The 18,104-nt window shown below is 41.8% G+C and overlaps 1 protein-coding gene across 5 annotated transcripts in view; it reads left to right on the top strand.

Annotated features, from left to right (window-relative positions):
* Positions 1–17,113, top strand: part of LOC123456669 (adaptin ear-binding coat-associated protein 1-like) — a 74,859-nt gene extending 57,746 nt beyond the window's left edge. For 4 of the 5 annotated variants that reach the window (XM_045140578.1, XM_045140577.1, XM_045140576.1 and 1 more), the window contains one exon: positions 14,824–17,113. In XM_045140578.1, coding sequence (XP_044996513.1) covers positions 15,007–15,834 — 828 coding nt within the window. In that variant the 5' untranslated portion in view covers positions 14,824–15,006 and the 3' untranslated portion in view covers positions 15,835–17,113. Of the gene's footprint in view, positions 1–3,737; positions 3,864–14,823 lie in introns of those variants that run through there. The other variant, XM_045140579.1, reaches the window with a different exon arrangement.
* The last annotated feature ends 991 nt before the right edge of the window (positions 17,114–18,104 follow it).

Below are 18,104 nucleotides of genomic sequence, written 5' to 3'. Positions count from 1 at the left end.
GAATGTTCCATGTGCTGCTGAAAAGAATGTATATTCTGCAGCCTTTGGATGAAATGTCCTGTATATATCTGTTAGGTCCATATCTTCTATGACCTCATTTAGTCCAGATGCCTCTCTGTTTATTCTTTCCCTGGATGACCTGTCAATTGATGAGAGTGGGGTGTTAAAGTCACCCACCACCACCGTGTTTGGTGTTATCTGTGACCTTAGTTCTAATAGTGTTTGTTTGATGAATTTGGGAGCCCCCATGTTAGGTGCATATATGTTTAGGATTGTAATGTCCTCCTGTTGGAGTGTGCCCTTAATCAATATAAAGTGACCTTCCTTATCTTTTTTGACTAACTTCGGACTAAAGTCCACCCTGTCTGATATTAGGATAGCAACCCCTGCTTGTTTTCTAGGCCCATTTGCTTGAAACACCGTCTTCCAACCTTTCACCCTAAGATAATGTCTATCCTTTGTAGAAAGGTGAGTTTCTTGAAGACAACAAATTGTAGGATCCTGCTTTTTAACCCAGTCTGCAAATCTATGTCTTTTCGTTGGGGCATTGAGACCGTTGATATTAAGAGATATTATTGAAAGGTGTGTATTTATGTTTGCCATTTGTGTGCGTGTGTGTGTGTTACTTGTTCTACCTGTGCTTTCTTCTGTTAAGTGGTATTTGAGTATGGCTGGTTTTTTCTAGGTTCCTTATATGTGTGCTTTTCCTTTTGTCCAGCATGGAGGATTCTATCTAGTATTTTCTGTAGAGCTGGTTTTGTCTTCAGATATTCCTTTAACCTGCTTTTGTCATGGAATGTCTTTATTTCTCCATCTATTTGGATGGATAACTTTGCAGGATAAAGTAACCTTGGTTGACAGTTGTTATCTTTCAGAACTTGGAATATATCACTCCAGGCCCTTCTGGCTTTAAAAGTTTGTGTTGAATAATCTGCTGTAATCCTGATGGGCTTGCTTTTGTAGGTAACTTGATTTTTCTCTCTAACTGCTTTCAATATTTTTTCTTTGGTTTGTGTGTTTGGAAGTTTGAGTATAATGTGGCGAGGAGAGTTTCTTTCTGGGTTTTGTCTGGCTGGGGTTCTAAAGGCTTCCTGTATCTGTATTGGCACCTCTTTCCCAATTTGGGGAAAATTTTCCTCTATGATTTTGTTGAAGATGCCTACTATGCCTCTGGAGTGGAATTCTTCTCCTTCTACTATGCCCTGAATTCTTATATTGGATCTTTTCATAGTGTCCCGAATATCTTGAAATTCCCACTCATACTTTTCTATAAGTTTGTCTTTCTCTTTGTTGGACTGCATTAGGTCTGCCACCTGATCTTCTAGCTTAGATATTCTGTCCTCTCCCTCATCCATCCTACTGGTGAGATTTTCTACAGAGTTTTTTATTTCATTAACTGTGTTCTTCATTGCTAGTAATTCTGACTGGTTTTTCTTTATTATTTCTATTTCTCTATTTATGTCTTGTATTGCCTTCTTTATTTCATTAAATTGGTGTCCTGCCTCTTCTTTGATTCCTTTGATTTCCTCTTTGATTTCCTCTTTGATTTCTTCTTTGATTGTTTTCATGTGTTCTTTGACCTCTTTGAACATATTTATAATTATTCTTTTGAACTCTTTCTCAGGCATTTCCTCTAACTCTTTCTCACTGGAGGACATTTCTGATGCATTAATACTTTTAGGTGGATTTATATCGTCTTGCTTTTTAGTGTTTCTTGTGTTATAATGTATATATTTTTGCATCTTGGGTTAAGTTAATGCTTGGATTTTCTAGCTAGCTGTGTATTCTTAGCTGTATCAATTGATTTGGTGTAATATATTTTCAGGGTAGGACCTTAAGGTATTAGGTGTGGCTCTTAAGACTTTCAGAGTATCTACAAAGATGTTCTTAGGGGTTGAGTTTCCCTGCTATAGGAGTATTCAAGCAGGCTGAGTGGAATAATATACTGGTAGATTCTAAAATTTAGCTAAACACTGTACCCATTCCATCAAAAACAGCCCCGAGTATGTATGCAAGAGTAGTTATTATAATGACCAGATCCTCTATCAACAAAGAGGTTTAGATTTCTGGTCTGTTGAGGTATCCAAGTCAGCTTGTGACCAAGTGAGACCCTTCCCTGGTGCAATCCCAGTTACCTTGGGTGATTGTGGTCTCAGTCAAGTTGCTGCCTGGGTCGTCGGGCTGCTGTTCTGATTTCTGGAGCTGGGCACTTGCTTTTCCTACGGGGCAAACTGAGTCGCTGCCGCCGCCTCTGCAGCTGTTGTAGGCGCCACCCCCGGAGCCCCCACCGCTGCTGAAGCTGCCGTTGCCGTGTCCACCGCTGCTGCTCACCCCGAAGCCGCTGCTGCGGGATCTGTCACCGCTGCCGCTCCTGGGTCCGCTGCTGCTGGGGCCACTGGTACCGGTGCTGGAGCCGCTGAAGTTGCTGCCAAATTCTGCTCCTGCTTGGGTCCCGCCGTCAGCCCAAGTTGGCGTGGCCGGGTCCCGGGCCGCTGCTGTGTTCGCTGGAGCTGGGTTCAGGCGGCAGGGGAGGGGAGGGAGCCGCGCTGTTCTGGTTGTATCGTTTCTCCACGTGTGCTTTTACTTCGCGGTCTGCTCCTCCCTCCGTTGCTCGCTGCCGCTCTCCCCTCACGTTTCCCGAGTTGCGGAGAGCGCGGTGTGAGGGGAAAATCCCGCACCTGGCTTGTCCTGCGGCTCGAGCCGAGAGTCCGGCGGTTTTCTGCCGCTCCGCGGTTGCGGCGGGTAGCCGAGCGGCCCGGAGCCGCTGTTCCCGCCTGTGCAGGCTCTGGATGCTCTGGAACTCTTCTACTTCTCCGCTGCCGCCTCAACTTCCTATACACCTCACTTTTTAGTAAAAGTGTGTATTTTGCTGAGTTTTTTTTGGTCTTCCCCCCCCAGGCTGTTTTGGCGTGGTACCTACGCCGCCATCTTAACCGGAAGTCTATTATCATTTTTTTGAGGTAGGGTTTTACTCTAGCCCAGGCTGACCTAGAATTCACTATTTAGTCTCAGGGTGGCCTTAGTCTCACAGCCATCTTCTGACCTCTGCCTCCCAAGTGCTGGGATTAAAGGCATGTGCCACGACACCCAGCTTATACTGGTATTTTTTTTAAGAAACCAGAAATTTACAGTGCTAGGGATGGGATACCTTCTAGTGAGTTGTTGAGGGAGGTCCCTGTTGCCTCCAAAACATTACAGGTTATTGCCAAGGCCCTTGGTTTTCCCTGAGAAAGAGATGGTAAGACCCTATTGCTGAAGACTTCACATGCCTGAGCAGCAAAGTCACTGAGAAATCAAGCTGTTGTTGAACGGATAACCTTCTCGCTGTAGACCAGCCAACTGAGAGCTGGAAAAAGCTGAACCATATGCAGTCTTATGGGAGACAGAAGTTATCAGCGGTGAAAACAGTGGACACTGGAAGCCTCAAGTTTGGCCAGACAGGCCAAATGACTGAACAAGTACAATAATGGCATGTCTGCTCTGGGGGAAACCAACTGTTCTCATTGGAATGAGGGCCCACTCTGTGGGAGGGGACACATGTCTGGTACTGAAAACCTAATCAAAAGCCAGTGGCAGGGGTGGTCATGAGCCTTAGGGGTAGAAAACCTGCTCTTATCTGGCTAAATGCATATATTATTCTCACCAAATTGCCCTAAAGCGCTACACTTAATGTTCATATTCATATATTAATGCTAATCTCACTACTGGCTAGAGAAGCTTCTCTTTTCAGATGGTGATGACCACTGGGATGACCCAAAAGGCAACATAGTGCTGAGAAGGAGGGACAAAGAAGAGTCCATCAATGAAATGTCTCACATCCTCCAAGGCTCAGGGTTCATTGCAGAAGAGGTGGCAGAAAGAATGTAAGAGCCAAAGGAAGTGTATCACTCCTTACATGCAACTGTCTGGACAGAAATTGGCCTCTATATCCATGACCTCACAGTGCCCTGCACAAGAGCCTCATAATAAGAGAAAAAGATGATGACATCAAATTAATAGAGACTAATGGAAAGAGGGAGGGGATATGATGGAGAACAGGGTTATGAAAGGGAAAATGGGAGAGGGGAGGGAAATAATCATGGTTTGTTGTCTATATATTTATATATATATGTGTGTGTGTGTGTGTGTGTTTGTATGTGTATGTGTGTGTGTGTGTGTGTGTGTGTTAAAAATAAGGCTGGAGAGATTGCTTAGCGGTTTAGCACTTGCCTGTGAAGCCTAAGAACCCTGGTTTGAGGCTCGATTCCCCAGGACCCACATAAGCCAGTTGCACAAGGTGGTGCATTCATCTGGAGTTTGTTTTCAGTGGCTGGAGGCCCTGATGTGTCCATTCTCTCTCTCTGTCTCTTTCTATGTCTGTCTGTCTATCACTCTCAAATAAATAAATAAAAATATAAAACAAAAAATTTAAAAAATAAAATAGAAACCAGAAATTTTACTAATTGCTTCCTATTAGGTTAGGACAGGTTCCCAAAATGGAGTCACCAAGGACAGCAGGATGATGACAGAGACTTATCCATATTCCTCAAGAAACCACCCAGCCATTATCCCTTCCTTGCCTAACAACACCCCCAGGTCATCATTTCCTGCCTCCCCCCATCTCCTAAGTTGCCTGGTCACTGTTCTGGTCTCACACCCTAGCTCTTTGTTCTTTTCCCTTCCTCACCTTCCCCCAACTGAAAAGCCCTATTAAGCACACTATTTGGATACTCAGGTTGGCTGTACTCTTCTTTTGTGAGCCAGCCCTGGAAGCTCGTGTTGTTCCCAAATAAAAGCTTTCATATTTGCCTCAGAGTGGTTTGTGTGATTTTGATCACTCCTGAAATTTACATTTCCTAAACTTATCAAAATGTCAGATATAGCAATCCACAATTTTCAAGAATAATAGTACCATATACTTTGTTCTACTATAATGATACCCCACTATGTCTCCTAAAATAACAAAACCAATGTAAAAATTAGAGATATTTCCCAAGAAATAACATTTTGAGTTCTGTGGTATCTGACATTCCCACTCCTGTTACTGCCAGCTGGCCCCATAAGCAAAACAACACTTCTATGACTATAAATTAGGTTTGTAGAATGGGGGATGTGATTCACTGGTAGAGTGCTTGCCTAGCAAGTATGAGTACAAGGTTTAATTCACAGCCCTGAAACAAACAAACAAATAAAACAAAAAAAAAATGAAGATATTAGGTTTGTTGTATAAATTCACATAGAGGTGTTTTTGTCTGTCAGTTTGATTTTTTTCATTCATAGTATTTATTAATATTGCACTGATTCTTTTTTAAAATATTAAAACAGCTTATTTGTTAATGTCACATAAGAAATTTAAGCATGTTACACTATTAAAAAAACACAACTAATGCATTTTAATAGAGAAACCCTTCATCACCCCACAACCCTGTCCCTCTCCCCCATTCTCCTTAATAATTAAGAATCTAAGAGAAGTAACCATAAAAACAAGTTTAGTGGGATCCTCCATCCAGAGTGCTTACATGATGATTAGGTCAATATTGCCTTCTATTTTCTATTTAAAACATGTAACCATGATTGCTTATTACAAAAAATTTCCCTACAAAAGTTCAATATATTGAAAATGTTTCTCCCTCCCTCACAGCACCATTTTATATCTTTCTTTTTTTTGAGACAGTCTCCTGAAGCCCAGGCTGGCCTTGAACTAGGTGTTTTTTTTTTGTTTTGTTTTTTTTTCATTTTTCGAGGTAGGGTCTCTGGTCCAGGGTGACCTGGAATTAACTATGTAGTCTCAGGGTGGCCTCAAACTCACCATGATCCTCTTACCTCTGCCTCCCGACTGCTGGGATTACAGGCGTGTGCCACCACACCCGGTGTGAACTAGTTTTTTAAAGAAAACATTTGTTGACAGACCTTTACTCATATACACAATGTACCCTGATTTTAATTCCCTCCCAACAACCTTTTTGTCCCCTCTTCCCTATTGCCTCTTCACTGAACCTTATCTTCTTTCCAATTCATCCCTCTTGTATTTTAAACTCATCCTTTTTGCCCTCATATTGTGCAGATGAGGTCATGAGTACAATGGTCACTTAATGTCTGGAAGACAGTATTCCAATGCACTCCCTCCTACCTTTGGCTTTTGTTTATTTATATTTTAATTTATTTGAGAGAAAGAGAATGGGTGCACCAGATCCTTCAGCTGCATCAAACGAACTTCAGACAATGCACCCCCTTGTGTGCATGTGCAGCATTGCACACTTGCACCACTGTGTGTCTGGCTTATGTGGATCCTGGAGATTCCAACAAGTGTCCTTAGGCTTCACAGACAAATGCCTTAACTGCTAAGTCATCTCCTCAGCCCTCTTAAATTTTTTCTACTACCTTTTCTGCAATGGTCATGGAGGGTGTTATAGAAATGTCTCAGTGCTGAACACTCCACTCTCACTTCTTCTTAGCCTTGAACCTTTGATCCTCCTTCCTCTACCTTCCAAGTACTGGGATTATAGGTCTATACTGTCAGGCCTAGCATTAGCTCCTTTTTATTATTATTTATTGATTTTTAATAAGAAAGGTTGTACTGTTATACCCCCTTACCCCCATCCCAATTCTGCTGAGGGTCTTCTTTGGTGAGGCTATTGGTATTCATTGTGGGAACTAAGAGGTCTCAGTCAGTCCCTGTGGGTGGGGAAGGTAAGCAGGACATGGAACATAGGCTTTTCCCGACCCATCTGAGGCTCTTACAATCTTCCCACCCCTTCTTCCACAATGTTCCCGGAGCCTTGGCGGCAAGTTAGAAATCTGATTTAATGTTGAATTATCTGTAGCATCTGGATCTGTTTTGATGAGATTTGAGTGGCCATTTCAAAGGTCTGTCACCATCTCCTGGAACTGGTTTTCAGGCTAGCCATGAGAGCAGTATTTGAATCAATGCTTCCTCTGTAATGATTTCTGGGCTGTGGAAGATGAGGTGGAAATGAATCATCTCATGATAGATAGTCAGCTCTCTTCCTGATCTACTGATGTATCATGGTTCTCCCCAGTTTTCTCCATCTGTCCCCCATGCCATAAGCATATCCCCAACTGGTTAATTCTTTTTATTGGTGAATAGTATTCCAATATTTGGCTGCAGAAGAATCTATTTTATATATTTACCTATTGTTCGATCTTGGGTAGTTGTCATTTTGGAGCTACTATGGGAATTTGTGAATAAGTCCTGTTATGAAAATATGGTTTCTTGTAAGGTAAATATTTAGTAGTACCGTGACTGGATTGTATCTTACCATGGTAAGAAATTGCTAAACTGTTTCCAAGTGATTACAGTACTTTTAATTGCCATCAGCAGTTTATGAATCTCATTTTCCACAACCTTGTCAATGCTTTATATAGTTAGTCTTTTTAAATTTTGCTAGTCTCATGCAAATGTATTAGAATCTTTTTGCTTTGCTTTGTTTGATTTGAAAGGGACATGTGTAGTCCTGGCTGGCCTTGAACTCATTATGTAGCTTAGTATGATCTTGAATTTCTCATCCTCTGCTTCTACCCCCCATATCTTGGGTCCTGGCATTACAGGCATGCACCACCATACCTAGGTTATGTGGTCCTGGGGATCAAACCCAGGGCTTCTGCATGTAGGCAAGCACTCTGTCAACTGAGCTATATCCGTAGTCCTCACTGTACTTTTCACTTACCTTTCTTAATGATTACTGGTGCTGCTATATTTATACATAGTTTTCATTTATATATCTTCTTTGGTGGAGCATATATTCAAGGCTTTGACCTGTTTCTCTTGTGCAGAGTCTAGTTTCTTATTAACTTTTATAAGATTTTCTATATTCTCATTAAAAATCCTTTATCAGATGCATATATTTAATCTACTTAGTGCCTTGTCTTGTTATTTAAAGTACCATCAGATAAGGAGTAGGCACATCCTTGCCATATGAGTTGACAAGGATCAAGGAAGCAAAAAGGACCCCTAAACTGCTCTGTATTGGAAATAAGTAGAAATGGTCTGATGAAGGAGAAAGGGAGAGAGCAAAGGGGAAAATAATAAAGCATTGAACCCAGGCCATCAGGCTTTGCAAGCAAGTACCTTTAACTGCTTCCATGATCCCCTTTTGTTCCTGCTTTGCCACTCTGAAACTGTCCAGCTGCTGGTGGTTGCTATGGATACTGGCATCTTTTGGGAGACAGTTACTGCTGCCTGTTTGTTACTGTCTGCCACAAGACTTATGTTTTTATTTCCCTCTTCCACAGTTGTCTATGCAGCTGGCCACTAGGCTGCTATCACAGCTCAGGCTACCAACTCCTCAGTTTTGTCTCCTTTTTCTTCAACTATCAATCTTTGAGACACTCCACCATTGCTGCCCTTCTACTCTCTGCTACTTCTTTGTGTTAGCAACTCAGCAAACAGTACACAAAGTAAACAAGACAACTGGAGAGGAGTCTTTTATTGGACTAAATGTTGTAACACTAAGGGAGACAGAACAGGAGGGTGTCTCCCATCTGACCCACCAAGTGAGCTTGAAGCACTTATAGTATAACAATATAGGACAGCTCACATGCAAATGATGGTTTGCATTGTGCCTGTAGAGCCAGTCCCAGCAGTTCTTCTGGTAGGCCACCAGAGGGTGGACTTCTCCTCTGGCCTAGGAGTAAATGGCTGTAGTGTCATCTAGATTTTACTAAGGCTGGCAATAGGAAAAACTTAAAAAGTGTCCCAATTGAGGTTACACCTTCAGGAACCAGAGCAAGCAATTTTGACTATTCTGTAAAGTTCCTCAAAGTGTCTCTGGAGCGTTCAAAATGGCTGGTGCTGGAATAAGGTAGCCTAGCTGGCAGTTTGACAATCCTTTCACTCAAGGCAACCAGGACAGCAAGAAAGAGTCCAAAAGCTGCCAGTTATGGACTTGTGGGAGTTGGAATGCAAAAGCATTGCCCATAGCCTAATGTGTTTGTGGTTAAGCCTCTTAATCCCCAGCTAGTGGCAATTTGGGAAGAGCCTTTCTGAAAGATGTATGTGAGTGAGGGTGGACCTTGAGGTTTATTAGCTCTGCTTCAAGCCCAGTATTGAGACTTCTTCCACCCAGATATGTGAAAGCTCACTTTCCTGCTATTTCCAGCTGGCTTTTGTAGCAAGGTATGATGACCGGCCTCTGGTCTCCTCACTAGGATGAAACTTCCTTTTGAAGCTGTAAGGCTGAAAGACAATTTTGCTTCCCTAAGTTGCTTCTGGTCAATTGTTTTGTGCCAGCAAAGAGAAGTTAACTGCTATAGAAGTCAAGTTTCCCCATCCCCTAACATTTTTGCTTATTTACAGGACAATGATCCAAAGGTATGCTTATAATAAAAGCTTGAAGAACTTATCATTAACCCTAATAGTGGTTTTAATAGATTCCAACAGAGCTTTTAAAATATTCTATTTAGGGCTGGAGAGATGGCTTAGCGGTTAAGCGCTTGCCTGTGAAGCCTAAGGACCCCGGTTCGAGGCTCGGTTCCCCAGGTCCCACGTTAGCCAGATGCACAAGGGGGCGCACGCGTCTGGAGTTCGTTTGCAGAGGCTGGAAGCCCTGGTGCGCCCATTCTCTCTCTCTCCCTCTATCTGTCTTTCTCTCTGTGTCTGTCTCTCTCAAATAAATAAATAAATAAATAAATAAATAAATAAATAAAAAGAAAAACCAAAATATTCTATTTATTTATGAGAGAGGGAGAGAGAAAGAAAGAGGCAGATAGAGAAAATGGGCATGCCAGGGCTTCCAGCCATTGAAAATGAACTCCAGACACATATGCCACCTTATGCATCTGGCTTACATGGGTACTATGCAATCGAACCTGGGTCCTTAGGCTTTGCAGGCAAGCACCTTAAAAGCTAAGCCATGTCTCCAGCCTTCCAACAGTGCTTTGACAATGCTTAAAACCTCTCCAGAGAGAGATAGGAGCCCCTTATCTATGGATCTTTCCTGATTGAGAAGGAAAACATAGTTTATTCCAGTCAAGGCAGGGATATCAGAGCAGTACTGTGCAGGTAAGGTAGTGATCTAGAACACCACACATTTCCTTTTTTTTTTTTTTTACTTGAGGGTATTAGGCATCTAATTATACTTGTGTTTTAGAATGTAAATGGCACCCTTTTGTAGGTCCCAAAAGAAATGCTGACATCTTAATTGATTTGGTTCTTATTGGAGGTACAAAGAGAAAAGAGGTAGTTATTTCCTTAGTTGTCTCTCCAGAGTCTACTCTCATATTATTTATTTCATTTGCATGTGATAAAATTGAGATGTACAACTTTGCCTCAGAAAACACAGGTAGTAGTCCCCTTGAAAGGGCTTGTCTCTCTCTCATGACTGGGTGACTTCAAGAGACAGAGTCTTGGGAAACATCTTTGGAGACTATGATGCCTTTATAATCCTCATTCTCTAGTATGTGCAAAATGTACACACATGTATAGATACACATATGTGCACATGATATTGTAAACTGACGTTCTTGGATGGAAAAAGTTGTGCCTACCCTGCAAGACTTATTAGAACTTATTAGAACTTCAATACAGATAGATTGGAATACTGTAAGTCCAGATCCAAATTATCTTTACCTTTAGTCCCAATTAGTAGCCATTTTTTGTCCACTTCTATGTCTGACCTAACATTCTCTTGACTATCAGTTGATCAGCTGAAGAATGTTTGGAATTTTGGAATGTACTAATGGACCACCAGTTTCTACCAACCAAAAAACTAAGAATGTCATCAGATAACATCTGAGACTTAAAGCAGAGATTTTCCTGCTTTGCTATAACCTGCCTACCCCATGTTTCCACTGATATATTTTTCAAATACCTTTTTTTATGACTTTAGTCCATTTCTGTAACTATAAAAACTTCATAAAACTGTTAAAACATTGGAACATGGAATTTTGGGCATCCTGAATCTGTTCTCAGACCATGGTCCTAAATAACCATCTCTTATTCCCTCTGAAGTGAGAGATGCATGATTTGCTTTGACAATACCCATGTAGTACATGATCATACATATGCACACATGTACATGCATATGCCTCTTTCCCCCACAGCCAGACCCTTATTCACAAGCAACTAAATTCTAAATCTGCCCCAGGTTTAGCCAGATTCTGAAGGATACATGGGCCAGAGGCCTGTCTCAGTCACCTCTGCAGAGGGCTCACTTCTCTGGGGAAGAACTATTTCTGGTTTTGCTGAATTTAGGTGAGAAGGTAGAAGCTGGGACATCAACAAGGGGCTATTTGAGTAATCCATGCAAAAGATAGTGCTGACGTGAAATGGAGTATTGATTTTCACAAACAGAAAGGAAGGGAGCCATATTTGTGTGACGCAGGACCCATTGATTATAGGAATAGAAGAGTAAGAGGATGAAGGGGTCAAAGATCAAGTTACACATGTCCCTGGCTTGGGTGATGGCTTTTGGAGATGACATTTCTTGACACGGAGAAGCATGAGGTTCTGATGACGAAGTTGATGGACACAATTAAGTTGAAGGACATCCCAGGAAACATGTCCAGTGAGCAGCTAGACATCTGGGTTATGGTGCTCAGGAGAGGGCTCTGAGTTGGAGAGAGAAATTCAAGAGCATATAGACAGCAATCACAGCCACAGAATGGATGGCCTCATTCCATGAAATAAAAGTTCAAGCAGCCATGCTGAAGAGCTACATCTATGTGAAAGATGCGGTGAGAAGTCATTTTAAGACTTCTAGGAGAAAGGGGAAAAATCTTAAACTGCAAGGAAGGTGCTGTGTTAATGTGTACTTAGTAAGTGCATGGCATGTGGGGAACTTGGGGGAAAGCTGGACCCATATGAGTCAAGCCTATGTGACAGCAGTCATCTTTCTTTGAATAGGGGTTTATAGTCATAGTTAATGTATACCCATGCTGATGTAGCCCCAGGCCTCTTCTGGGAAACCTGCCAGACTCCTTTGTGGTTGTGAGAATTACAGAATCACAGTGGAATTCTGGTTTGGGATTGCAGAGTCACAGAATCACAATAGGGTGCTGCTATGGGGACATAGAGGGACATCTGCAAGTATGTACATGACAACTCAACTTTGAGGTTGGTGGAGATGAACTTTAGAGTGAGGAAGATGGCACAGTGTAGACAAAGCCACTTCTATTTCTGTCCCTTGACTGTTTGACTTTCTCCATGTCTTCACAAAAACAAAAAGTAAATAAAACAAATAAACAAACAAACAAAAAACCCTCCAAATCATGCTTCCCAGCCTCTCAAAAAAAACAAGAAAAGTGGGGAGGTGGACATTCAAGATTAGAGCAATTCTTTTTTTTTTTTTTTTTTGAGGTACACTCTCACTTTAGCACAGGCTGACTTGTATCTCACTAGGTAGTCTCAGGGTGGCCTTGAACTCATGATAATTCTCCTACCTCTGCCTCCCAAGTGCTGGGATTAAAGGTGTGAGCCATCACGCCTGGCTTAGAACAATTTTTTGTACTAATAAAACTTCAATTAACATTGTGCAGCTGGGCTGGAGGGATAGCTTAGCGGTTCAGGTACTGGCTTGCAAAGCCAAAGGACCCAGGTTCAATTCCCCGGGACCCACGATATCCAGATGCACAAGGGTGTGCATGTGTCTGGAGTTCATTTGCAGTGGCTGGAGGACCTGGTGTGCCCATTCTCTCTCTCGTGCTTTCTCTCTCTCTCTCTCTCTCTCTCTCTCTCTCTCTCTCTCTCTCTCTCTCTCTTTCTCTGACTCTAATAAATAAATTAATTAATTTTAAAAAAAGATTGTGCAGCTGAGAGCTCTAACAATGGTGGCTTGTGCTAATGTTTTGTTACTATTTGGTTTCTTTGACTAAGTCACCTTGGGACTATCTGAAGTCAATAATGCTGGCCTCAGACCTTCTGTGTAGCCAAGAACACATTGAACACTTGAACCTCCTATCTCCAGCTCCCAAGTGTTTATACTAATGTTTTAAAAGTCTGTTTCATGTTGAGTCACTTCATCAGGTTTATTAAGAGCTCAGTTGATACACTTTTTGTTTACTTCAGGTATTCTTGAGATGATTCATTCTGAATCATGGTGTTAGTCTCCAGACAGGAAAACTCCAGGAAGTTTCCAGAGAATGTAATTTCCCTTAAGAATTACACTATTTTAAACAGTGAGAAAAATATACCCTATGGAGGAAAGGATGGCTGTCATCTTATGGAGAACACTGATGAGCCTCTGTGGGGTGTTTCAGAATTTTCTTTAATGTAGCCCCAACCCTTTTTGGCTGAGTCAGTATATAAATAGCTTCAGTTTGGAAGTTGGGTGTATTTGTGTTCAAACTGGACATAGGATCCTAGAGGAAGAGATTAATCAGGGGAGCAAAAAAATGGGAATTTTCTTTCCTACCCACTAAATAGATGTGACCCACTCCCACCCTCATAGAGCCTTTGGCCTCCAGTGCCTCATTTCTTCATCCATACAATGGGGGCAGTGACATCTGCCTTTTCTCCATCATGTCATGCTTCTGTGAAGTTAAGTTGAGATCACATATGAGAACGCCCTTTGAGAATAAAACGTCTTCTTTTCTTTTTTGTTAACCTTTGAGAGGTTAATAAATAGGATCACTTTTTGAAGTGATATTGTTAAGACTTTTTAATACCATTCCTTTATGATGAGCTTTATTATGGTAATGTATTTTTATCAAAAGAGAGAAGAGAAATTTTAAATAATGGCCATTGGTGACGTTAGATGGCACAGTTATCAAAGGCTTGCCTTATCGGCATGAGGACCTGAGTTCAATCACCAGTACTCACATAAAAAAAAAAAAATATCCAGACATGGTGGAGTGCACATGTAATCTCAGAACTGGGGAGGTGGAGATAGAAGGATCCCAGGGACTTGCTGGCCAGCCAGTCTAGCCTACTTGGTGAGTCCAAGCCAATAAAAGACCCTATATCAAAAAATAAGATTAAGGGCTGGAGGGATGGCTTAGCAGTTAAGGCATTTGCCTGTGAAGTCAAAGGACCCAGGTTTGATTCCCCAGGACCCACATAAGCAAGATACACAAGGCGGTGCATGCATCTGAAGTTTATTTACAGTGGCTAGAGGCCCTGGCATGCCCATTCTCTCTCTCTCTCTCTCTCTCTCTCTCTCTCTCTCTCTCTCTTTCTCCCTCTTCCTATGTTTCTGTCAAATAACTAAAATAAATTTAAAAAATAAGATTGATATAGTTGGGAAGGTAGCTCACTCAGAAGTGTGCTTGCATTGCAAGTGTGAGGACCTGACTTTGATTACCAGTACTCACATAAAAGCCTGGTGTGGTAATGTGCACCTGCAATTATATCCCTAAGGAGGTGGAAACAGGTTGGATCTCTAGGGCTTGCTTATGAGTCAATCTAGCCTGCTTAATGAGTTCCAGGAAAAGGAGAGACACTCTCAAAAAAAGTTGGACGGTATTTTTAAGAACTGACACTTGAGGTTATCCTCTGTCCTACACCTGCACTTGCATCTCCACCCCAACACACACATTAAAAGTAGCCATTTAAGTCAAAAGAACTGCCCTCAGAAAAAACTGGTCAGCCCTTTTTTGCAAGCATTGCTGCTGAAATTTGTGGTCCAAATTGATTTCCCTTCCCTCCTCTTCTTTAAAGGTATATATAATACTAACAGTTTGAAAGAGCTAATCTTTGAGTTACCAATTAGACCTACACTCAAATAATTTAAGAGTAGATGGTAGCAGGTATGTACTTCTGGCCAAAAGGCAGGCAGAAGATTATGGTGTGCCTAGCCAGTTCTCTGAAGAGTTCAAGCCAATAATCTGGATCCAAGTAATTAAATTTAAATATCTGGCCTGTCTCTTTCTTTCTCATACCTACTCCAGGCATTGTGGTCTGACTTAAGGAACCTACCTCATATCCCATCACCAGGAAGTAATAGGCAAGTCAAAGATACCAAACATCTAAATGGTTCATGGGATCTTGCATGTGTCATGTATATGAGGTATTACTGTCGACTTACTTGCACCGTCTATAAGGTAGCAATGATTAAGAATTCATAGCTGAAGATGGTGACTGAGCTGGAGTTCGAGTCCAGGCTGTGTGTGAAGCCTGACGTCAACGTCTACCGGATTCTGCCGCCGGCCTCCAACCGCGGCTACAGGGCATCTGATTGGAAATTAGACCAGCCTGACTGGACTGGTCGCCTCCGAATCACTTCAAAAGGGAAGACAGCCTACATTAAACTCGAAGATAAAGTTTCAGGGGAGCTTTTTGCTCAGGCACCAGTAGACCAGTACCCTGGTATTGCTGTGGAGACAGTGGCAGATTCTAGCCGCTACTTTATAATCTGCATCCAGGATGGTACTGGGCGCAGTGCATTTATTGGCATCGGCTTCACAGATCGGGGAGATGCTTTCAACTTTAATGGTTCCTTACAGGATCACTTCAAGTGGGTCAAAGAGGAATCTGAGATTTCCAAAGAATCTCAGGACATGGATAATTGTCCTAAGTTGGATCTAGGCTTCAAGGAAGGAAAGACCATCAAATTGAGTATTGGGAACATTACAACCAAGAAAGGAGGTGCTTCTAAACCCAGGACTTCAGGGGCTGGGGGCCTAAGCTTACTCCTACCACTACCTGGAGGCAAAGTTACTATTCTCCAACCATCTTCCTCAGCTCCCATCAGCAATCATGTCACTCCACCACCCATTCCAAAATCTAACCATGGAGGTAATGATGCAGATATCCTGTTAGATTTGGATTCTCCTGCCCCTGTCACGGCTCCAGTACCAGCTCCAGTTTCCTCAAGCAGTGACTTGTGGGGAGAATTCAGCACTGCTTCCAGCTCTGTTCCAAATCAGGCACCAAAGCCATCCAACTGGGTCCAGTTTTGAATTTCGTTGGCAGGACATTAAGGACAGACTTGAATAAAAATGACCCTGGGGGCACCATGCTATGAGGGAAGTTAGGAACCCTTCATTCCCCAGAACTAACAGTAATGGACAATCTTTTTCTTAGCTTTTCCACTGCATTCAAGCTGATTTTTGTCACCTTTGTTGTTACTTACTGTACATCCAAAAGAGTATCTGTTATTCCTGCTCATAAACAAGGCAGGGTCTTACCACACTGTGGCTGACCATGCAGAGTTCAAAAAGGCCAGTGACCTCTGGTATCTAAAAAATTTCTGTACCCTTTTCATTTCTTGAACTTGTAATCATCTCATGAATTGTGTGCCTCTTGGTGAATCCATATTTGGCAATTTCGGGGGACACAAAAGCCTTGAAACTTCTCCAGTAATCTAAAACTTCAAAAATATAGTGACCTCAGAATGAGAGTTTTGAGGGTAGGTTTGGAGAAGGGCCTGTCCTGGGTTTCTTGTAAGACCTCCATCAGGCTCTAGTCCTCTTAGCTTACAACCAGTGCTGAATGTGGCTCTATTGCCCTCTTGTGTGTTCACATGTCTTTTCCTATGATAAGATAAGAGGGTCGTCTGTGGCACCTCCATTATTCTGTTTGTTGAATAGTTCATCATCTTAGACACAATGGGCGTTTCTGGGAGGAAGGAGGCTCAAGGGGCTGTGCTTTCTAAGTTACAGTCTATAGAAGTATTTAATATCTTGCAACTCCATGTAGTTGCTATATTTGAAGAACAGCATTGATTTATATTATCCTTTATCTGACCTAAAGTTGAAGAGTTCCATGTTTTTACCCTGGTCTGTGAAACACAGAGGTTGAAAGCACTTAACTCATTCAGTGCCCATACTGCCTTGCTGTCTGGCTATCTAATCCCTTTCTGCAAACATTGTATTTTCAGTCCATCTAGCTCTTCATTGAAAGCTGCTCTTGTCTATTTGTCATGTATGAAGGAAGCTGGAGAGCCACAGCTTTATTGTGACAGGTTTTATCCCCAGGCCTTTATCCATCAGCTAGGATATCTTAAGTCTTAACTATAAAATTGTTGTCTCACTCCTTTCCCTCTGCCCCACCCCACTTCTTTTAAAATGCTGTGAAGAGTCCCCCTCCTCATATGAATGGGTAGTATCTGTTTTGTTTGTTAATGGGCAAATTTGAGGATGAAATAGGAAGATACACATCCTTCCTTACCTCTTTGTATATGTACATTCTGGCTGAAGAGGGCCTATATTTAGTTTCAAATAAATTATTTCTCCTGTATTTCTTTCTAACTTTTTCTAAAAGTTAGTTCTGGCTCCATTGTTTTTTTCATTGCCTTCCTTTGCAGGCAGCTCTATTATTGCAGAGCCGTGGTAGGACATTTCAAAATTCCAATTAACACACTAAAAGTCTGTATAATTACTAGTAATTAACTACTGGGACACCTAGTTTCTCAATCTTCCTCCATGTTGTGTTCTTTGTATTCTTAAGATGATAATATATTATGTATTTGAATTGCTTAAAATTGAATATGAAGTTTAAGATATATGTATATAAAGCATATGTTGTACTGGTCCAATAATGGTAATTAAAATATTGAAAAATAAAAAAAAAGAATTCATAGCTAATAGAGATGGAAGGGCCAGCTGTATCATTAGAATCAGTCCTTGGATCGTCAATGGTATATCCTTATAAATATTCATGGGGGTGCTGGAGAGATGGCTTAGCAGTTAAGCGCTTGCTTGTGAGGCCTAAGGAACCTGGTTCGAGGCTCGGTTTCCCAGGACCCACGTTAGCCAGATGCACATGTGGCACGTGAATCTGTAGTTCGTTTGTAGTGGCTGGAGGCCCTGGTGCGCCCATTCTCTCTATTTCTCTCTATCTGCCTCTTTGTCGCTCTCAAATAAATAAAACAAAAATAAATGAAAAAGTACTTAAAAAAAGAGATATTAATGGGGAAGAACCAAGTTGGGGTATTGGACATGTAGTACCCATCCCTGCATCAATGACTTCTCAGGCAACAGGCTCAAATACAATGCTTCAATTGGACATTCAAGTCCTCTGAAATTTGTAGAATCTGGAGACATAGATCTCTGCTCTGAGATCCCTGAATCCCACTGTAACACTGCTGACCCTCTTTATGTATTGGTTTGGCCTTCTGTACAAAGGTTTTGTTGGCCAAGTTGAGCTTTCCAACCCTCCTGCTTGAAATGCTAGAGGTTCTCCATACCAGCTCCCTAGATCCTGTCCACATATTGGAACTACTACTCGT

Source organism: Jaculus jaculus, chromosome X (assembly GCF_020740685.1).
Source record: "Jaculus jaculus isolate mJacJac1 chromosome X, mJacJac1.mat.Y.cur, whole genome shotgun sequence".
In the NCBI taxonomy this organism is placed as follows: domain Eukaryota; kingdom Metazoa; phylum Chordata; class Mammalia; order Rodentia; family Dipodidae; genus Jaculus; species Jaculus jaculus.
The sequence above is the reverse complement of the archived record's forward strand: the minus strand, read 5'-3'. Positions and strand labels throughout refer to the sequence as shown.